This window comes from Grammomys surdaster, unplaced genomic scaffold (assembly GCF_004785775.1).
Source record: "Grammomys surdaster isolate TR1022 unplaced genomic scaffold, NIH_TR_1.0 125769, whole genome shotgun sequence".
Classification (NCBI taxonomy): domain Eukaryota; kingdom Metazoa; phylum Chordata; class Mammalia; order Rodentia; family Muridae; genus Grammomys; species Grammomys surdaster.
In genome coordinates, this window is record NW_021620600.1 from 1,237,981 (window position 1) to 1,244,358 (window position 6,378).

Consider the following 6,378-nt stretch of genomic DNA (forward strand, 5'->3'; position numbering starts at 1 on the left):
ATTAGTGATTTCTGTGTGTTCTTTGTTGCCTGTGTGGAATATCAGTTTATGACAACATACCTCCTCATGTCCCAAAGGGTCTGAATGGATCTTTGTGATACCTCCCTATGTTTGGAGCGCTATGTTGTATATGTGCGTGTGCGTGCGTGTGATGCTGGGGTATTCCTGTGTGGCTGGGTGAATCTGTACCAACCAGAGTCTGAACTGCCTATACATTCTCAGTGTGGTCTGTCCCTGTGTCTTTGTGTGTGACGTGTCCGTGTCTCCGTTTGCTGATGGCTGTCCACCTTTGTATGAGATGCGCTTGTGAAGGTTCCTGTGACATGTGTCAGCTGTGTGTGGGCTGCGTGGGCTGGATATCTGCATCTTAGCATGTAGCACACGTGTGGGCACCAGTGTTGTGTCACAGTGGTGTCAGGGCCACGCACTGTGGACCCTGCCCCCCTCCAAGGGTCTGTTGGTCTCTGTCTGTCCCTCCTCACCCTCCCTATTCTCCCCTCCCGCCTGGCAGCCAATGCAACCGGGAACCAGTTGCCATGACAACGCTCCCTCCTTCCTCCTCCCACCCTTCCTCTGACAGGCTCTCTGTTCCCCCAATCCGGATTGTCCTCGGGGGCGGGGCCCTCGTTCTCCCCCCCCCCAACCTTCCCCTCCCCCCTGCCCCAGCAACCCCGGCTCCCCAGCTCCTCTCCTCCGTCCGCCTCTCCATCCCTTCATCCGTCTGTCCTTTCGAGGAGGGGGAGGGGGGTATCTGAGCCAGTAAGCAACCCCTCCCTCCCCCTGTCCTGCATCTCTCGCCCCTCTCCTGGGCTGGGGGAGGCCAGGGTTGAGCGGGTCCCCATGGCTGGGGGCTGAGGGCCCGCCCCCCCTCCTCCCCAGCCGCCGATTCCTCCACCTCCCTTCCATCCTGGACAAGATGCCTGCACCCGGCGCGCTCATCCTCCTGGCGGCCGTCTCCGCCTCCGGCTGCCTGGCGTCCCCAGCGCACCCGGGTGAGTATGTCCAGCCGTCCGCGGCCCGCGCCCCACCCCCACCGGGCCCGCCCGGCACCTGTGCGCAGTCCCCGGGGACGAGCGGGTCTGCAGGGCCAGGGAGACCAGCCAGGGCGGGTGGGGAGTGGGCTGCGGGCCGAGTGCGTGCTTGTGAGCGTGCATGTGAGCTCATGTGCACGCGAGTGCACACGGGTGCGCGGGGAGATGGAAGGCCGCAGCGTTTGGGGGAAGAGAGACCCTATTTCTAAGGGGAACACAGCTCAGGCTTTGCAGAGACCCGTCCCCCAGGCCTTAGGCTGAAGCTAGAGAACAAGTCTGTGTTCCCAGTGTCTTTAAAAGAAACAGTTCTCAGTCACCCTTCAGGCATGGGGTGGGCAGTGGGTTCAGCTCGGGGCAAATATCTTCCAGCAGCCCGCAATTGGGGGAATGGTGGTCATGAAGCTGTCTATGGTAGCATATTGTAAATTCTCAGAGCTCCAGGCCTCACTATTTATTGCTAGTCACTAGAATGTATCCGGGTTACGGGATGCGTTTGGGGTGGGGGGTGGGGGGTGGGTCCCAGCTTGGACCGAAAGGAGGGGCCCCACCCCCAACCACCTGGGAAGGCCTTAAACTACAACTCCCACAATACATTAGATCACCTGGCCCCTCTGCCAAGGGGCCCCTGGATTCGGAGCATCATGGGGGTTGTAGTCCAAGACTAGCCCAGAATGGGAGGGGCATGGAGTCCCGTAGCCAGTGTCTTGAAGCCCAGACCCCAACCTAGCCTTGTGCCCACAGATGGATTTGCTCTGAGCCGGGCCCCTTTGGCTCCGCCCTACGCTGTAGTCCTCATTTCCTGTTCGGGTCTGCTGGCCTTCATCTTCCTCCTCCTTACCTGTCTGTGTTGCAAACGGGGTGATGTTCGTTTCAAGGTGAGGTGCCCTAGGACTAACCTAGGAGAAAGACCCCAGGCAGCAAAGAGACTGGAGGTCCCAGGGCACTCCCAAGACCTAGGGCTTTGGGATCCGCACACCAGCGGAAATGGGGCTGGGATTTGAGGGACAGGTCTGTGAACTGAAGGGAGGCAATTAGGGCAGGATGGTGGCATCTCAGCACCCTCCTCCCGATGCTCCCATTCTTCACCTCTCGCACCCCAGGAGTTTGAGAACCCGGAAGGGGAGGACTGCTCTGGGGAGTACACTCCCCCTGCGGAGGAGACCTCCTCTTCACAGTCACTGCCTGATGTCTATATTCTGCCGCTGGCAGAGGTCTCACTGCCAATGCCTGCCCCACAACCTGCACACTCAGGTACTGCACCTTTCACTCCAAGATCCTGCGATCCCAACACTGAGGGAGGGTAGAGGGTAGAGTGCAGCGCCCTATATTCGTGGCAGCAACTTCAGGCTACACACACCATCTTGCAGAAAACCCCAGATCGAAAGAATCCTGCAGGATGGCCCTGGTGCCATCTTTACCTGGGAGCCAGCCTACTAACCAGTCTTGGAGCTAGCGTTACCAAAGGGAAGGGCTGATTGGGCTCTGGATCTCATGGGCAGCCAATGAGGAGGCTGGACCCTGCCATGGAATGTTGGAGACAGCCAATAAAAGAGTGTTGTCTACTCTGACCTCAGACCCCTCCCACTGTGGTGGTGTGGGGCATCCTTGATAGGAGAGAAGCTCAGGGCCTCCCCTCCTGCCCCCTCCTCAGACATCAGCACCCCCCTGGGCCTGAGCCGCCAGCACCTCAGCTACCTGCAGGAGATTGGCAGCGGCTGGTTTGGGAAGGTGAGGGGCCTGGGTGGGAGGCAGAAGGGGTATCCATACATCTCTGGCATGTGCTCCTGTTCTGTGTCTACCCCCATTTGTCATCTGCTCTTGGCCTCCTTAGCCCCATGCCCCTCAGCCTGCCCCTCCACCTCCACCTCTCACCCACTCCCACCCACCTACCCCCACATCTGTCGGTCAGCGCCTCCCTCCTCACTCCATTGACCACTCCGCCTCGCCACCCGGCTCTCCACGCGTCCGTCAGTCTGTCCATCCTTCCATCCGTCCCGCGTGCATCGGATTCTGGGCCTGTGAGTCTCTCACTCTGTGTCTGGTAGGGGACCAGGGAGGTGGGACATGAAGGGAAGATCTGGAAGTGGTTGGGAGTTTGGGATGTATGGAGCTGCCCTGGGGACCAGCTGGGCACAGGTCAGCACTGATCTTAGGACTCCTTGATCAGGTGATCCTCGGGGAAGTTTTCTCAGACTACTCACCAGCTCAGGTGGTGGTGAAGGAACTCCGGGCTAGTGCAGGACCCCTGGAGCAGCGCAAGTTCATCTCCGAGGCTCAGCCCTACAGGTATGTCTGTGGACAGGGGTTCGAAAAACAAAGTACCAAGTGGTAGAGGAGATTTTTGGAAATAGGGGGAACCCAGTGTGGTGTCAAACCAGGCTTCCAGTCTCAGATTTCTTCCTGGCTGTGTGACTTTGGTGCTGGCAATTCCCTCCTGGAGTCTTGGGTCTTCCCTAGAGAAAGCTAGAGACAACATGGAGAAGGGGTTCCAGGATACTGAACCTGGCATCTTCATCCTAGCAACAGTTAAGACCAAACTATCCCTGTGTTGGCCTGACCTGCCTTCTCCACTGTGAGAAAGACCTGCTAGCTCCCTGCTTGTGTCCTTCCTTCCTTCCTTCCTTCCTTCCTTCCTTCCTTCCTTCTTTCTTTCTTTCCTTCCTTCCTTTCTCTCTCTCTCTCTCTCTTTCTTTCTTTTTTAAAGATATATTTATTTATTTTATGTATGATTACACTGTCTTCAGACACCAGAAGAGGACATCGGATCCTATTACAGATGGTAGTGAGCCACCATGTGGTTGCTGGGAATTGAACTCAGGACCTCTAGAAGAGGTCAGTGCTCTTAACCACTGAGCCATCTCACCAACCCCAGGTCTCCATTCTTAACACATATGGTTGTGTTTGGAGGTATGAGCTTCCACTCATAGGAAGTGCATATGGCTCATCCATCAAGACACAGACTTTAGAGTCTGGTCCAGCATTGTTCCAAGACCTTCCATGGTTCCTCAGTGCTCTCTGGGCGTGGCCTCAGTTCTCTGTAGTCCACAGGCCATGCACAGTCTAACACTATAATCTTCTTGCCTCTGTCCTACTGACCTCAGTTTCCCACCCCTTCCCTCCAGCTCCCACACATACCACAGTTGCTTCCCTGCCCTAAGGCCTTCATTATTACTTCTCTCTCTCTCTGTAGAACACCACAGCTTACCTGCCATGTCTAATGTTGAACTGGGGGTTCATGTTCCCTTTAGTCTTAGCTCAAAGAGGCCTGCCTTTGTCACAGGCCCAGGTTAGAAGGGCCTTCCACAGGCATGGTGAGTGTTGCCTGCAACCGTACTCATTGCTGAGGCAGGAGAATTGTAAGCTTGAGACCAGCCTGGGCTATAGAAGGACACCCTGTCTCAAAAAGTGTGTGTGTGTTTGTGTGCACGTGCCTGTGTGCACGCACATACAGTGGAGTCTTATTTTGCCTTTCTATTTGCTTATTGCCTGTCTTTCTCTAGACCAAGGCTATTTAAATTTAAGCTAAAGGAAATGAAATCAATTCAGAACACCAGGTGTAGTTCACCCCTGTAATCAGAACTTGCAGGAGGCTGAGGCTGGAGGATCTCTAGGGATTTGAGGCCGACCTAGGCTACAAACAAATGACTTTAAATCTTCATTTCCTGAGTGACACTTGCCACATTTCAGGTGCTTCATAGCTGACCCATGTCAGAAATCTCTTGGGACAGCACAGGCTGACTGGCTTCTCATTGTTCTCCCTGCCTCTGAGGTTTACAAGTTCCATCAGCCCTCAGCAGATGCTTGCTGATCCAGACATAGACCTTGAACTTAAATCCCAGCTATGTGGCACTAGGCAAGTTGCTTCACTTCTCTGAGCCTCTCTTCCCTTCTGGATCACCCCGTCTTCATTCTGCTTCTCAGAGTTGTGGTGAATCCAGACTTTCTCTCTCCCCATTGTTGGTTGCTGCTTCTTGTCATTTCTCAGGTCCCAGCACATGACAGGTACTTTCCACATGTGGGATGTCATCCCTAAAGTAAGATGTCAGGTGTGTCCTCCTAGGAGGGCAAGGGCTGAGGACCCCGCCAAGCTGTGGTTGTAGCACAGATACTAGCCTGGCTCCAGTGCCAAAGTGACCCTTGGAATTTATTATACAGTGTTAGAGAAAGAACTCTCCTGTAGCAGCTCCACTCAGCTTGGATATCAGAACGAGACAGAGAAAGGGAAGGGTCTGTAGGGCAATTTTGAAAGACTGAGGAGTCTGGGTTCTGTAGGAGTTAGCAGTCTTGCAAAGCATTGTGGGAAGCTGATTACAGGAAGAGAGAATGTACAATAGGGTTGGGCAGTGGCCAGCATCCCTCAGACACAGCTGGGACAGAGGGGGAAGTCTAGTCAAGCGTATGTCTACGTGTTGGAATAAAAGCAGCAATAGCAGCTGGCCTGGTGGTGCACACCTACCCTTTATCTCAGCACTCTGAAGGCTGAGGCAGGAGGATTATGCTTTCCCAGGCAGCCTGGACTGCAGAGTGAAACTGTCCCTTAAATACATAGAATAGCAAGGCCCTCCCACAGTGTGAACAGCCCCTCTCACAGAGTGTTCTCCATGGCCGCGTGTGGGAGCCACTGCCCCCATCCAGCAGAGGAAGTCTTGGGAAGGATTTGGGTGCAAGGTTGAATGAAGAGGCAGTGAAGCCGTTTGGGGGACCACATTGCAGCTGGGGCCTAAGCTATGGCAGAGACAACATGGGCTGGAGAGATGGTTCAGTGGTTAAGAATGTATGCTGCTCTTTCAGAGTACCTGAGTTTAGCTCTTGGGTACCTTATAAGTCACATGGCTCACAAGTGCCTATTACTCTAGCTTCAGAGGATCTGGAGCCCTCTCCTGCCTTCATGGGCACTTGCACTCACTTGCACATAAACATGCCTATATACATATAATTCTAAAAGATTAAGAAATAAGGAAAGCCGGGCGGTGGTGGCGCACGCCTTTAATCCCAGCACTCGGGAGGCAGAGACAGAGGATTTCTGAGTTCGAGGCCAGCCTGGTCTACAGAGTGAGTTCCAGGACAGCCAGGGCTACACAGAGAAACCCTGTCTCAAAAAAACAAAAAAACAAACAAACAAAAAAAAACCAAAAAAACAAACAAACAAAAAAAAGAAATAAGGAAAAAAAGAAAAAACAGTGAAGGCCAGACAGGGGTGGTTACTCACACCTTTAATCCCAGCACTTAGGATGCAGAGGCAGGCAGGTGTTTGTGAGTGTGGGGCCAGCCTGGTCTACATAGTTAGGTTCAGGACAGCCAGGGCTATATAGAGAGACCCAGAGTTGGAGAGGGAGAGGGAGAGGGA

The 6,378-nt window shown here is 54.2% G+C and overlaps 1 protein-coding gene across 1 annotated transcript in view; it reads left to right on the forward strand.

Annotated features, from left to right (window-relative positions):
• The first annotated feature begins 670 nt into the window (after positions 1 to 670).
• The window catches only part of Lmtk3 (lemur tyrosine kinase 3), a 23,223-nt gene continuing 17,515 nt past the window's right edge, over positions 671 to 6,378 (forward strand). The window contains exons 1-8 of the mRNA XM_028788842.1: positions 671 to 759; positions 880 to 992; positions 1,773 to 1,906; positions 2,132 to 2,282; positions 2,683 to 2,759; positions 2,941 to 3,072; positions 3,199 to 3,317; positions 4,280 to 4,317. Of these exons, the coding sequence (XP_028644675.1) occupies positions 917 to 992; positions 1,773 to 1,906; positions 2,132 to 2,282; positions 2,683 to 2,759; positions 2,941 to 3,072; positions 3,199 to 3,317; positions 4,280 to 4,317 (727 nt within the window). The 5' untranslated portion in view covers positions 671 to 759; positions 880 to 916. The remainder of the gene's footprint in view (positions 760 to 879; positions 993 to 1,772; positions 1,907 to 2,131; positions 2,283 to 2,682; positions 2,760 to 2,940; positions 3,073 to 3,198; positions 3,318 to 4,279; positions 4,318 to 6,378) is intronic.